The sequence below is a fragment of the Cariama cristata genome, unplaced genomic scaffold (genome assembly GCF_000690535.1).
Source record: "Cariama cristata isolate BGI_N322 unplaced genomic scaffold, ASM69053v1 scaffold5649, whole genome shotgun sequence".
Lineage (NCBI taxonomy): Eukaryota > Metazoa > Chordata > Aves > Cariamiformes > Cariamidae > Cariama > Cariama cristata.
In genome coordinates this window covers 5,512-5,935 of record NW_009635122.1, presented here as the reverse complement: position 1 = coordinate 5,935, position 424 = coordinate 5,512, and the positions used below count along the sequence as shown (strand labels likewise).

Below are 424 nucleotides of genomic sequence, written 5' to 3'. Positions count from 1 at the left end.
GCATCACACGCAAAATTAACTTACAAAAATTCAATTTAAATAATCCATTAAAACAGAATACTGCTTAGAAGATGACTTAATACTTGAAATTCATGTAAGTAACATATTTTATGGAATTATATTAAACACTCAGTGCACAAGTGTTGGGCATCACTTAAAACATACTGCTTTTTCAGTATTTCCTAATTTATAACTGCCTGTACCTGAGTATCGTTGGAAGAGACAGATAATCTGTCATCAGGTAAAGATGGTGTATAAGCAACAGAAATTGGAGTCCCTGGTATTCCATTTGCCTGGATGTTTTCACTGTCACTGCCACCCTCTAATGTTACAATTGTGCCATCACCACGTGCACTTTCAGCAGTCCCTTCCACATCTATCGGAAAAGATGTAAAAATTATAAACAAATGTTACATAAGATTGC

At 34.7% G+C, this 424-nt stretch overlaps 1 protein-coding gene across 1 annotated transcript in view; it reads right to left on the bottom strand.

The window, feature by feature from the left end:
* Positions 1–203: 203 nt before the first annotated feature.
* The window catches only part of LOC104167210 (brefeldin A-inhibited guanine nucleotide-exchange protein 1-like), a gene marked incomplete at both ends in the record, with an annotated part of 3,910 nt that continues 3,689 nt past the window's right edge, over positions 204–424 (bottom strand). The window contains one exon of the mRNA XM_009707400.1: positions 204–376. Coding sequence (XP_009705702.1) covers positions 204–376 — 173 coding nt within the window. The remainder of the gene's footprint in view (positions 377–424) is intronic.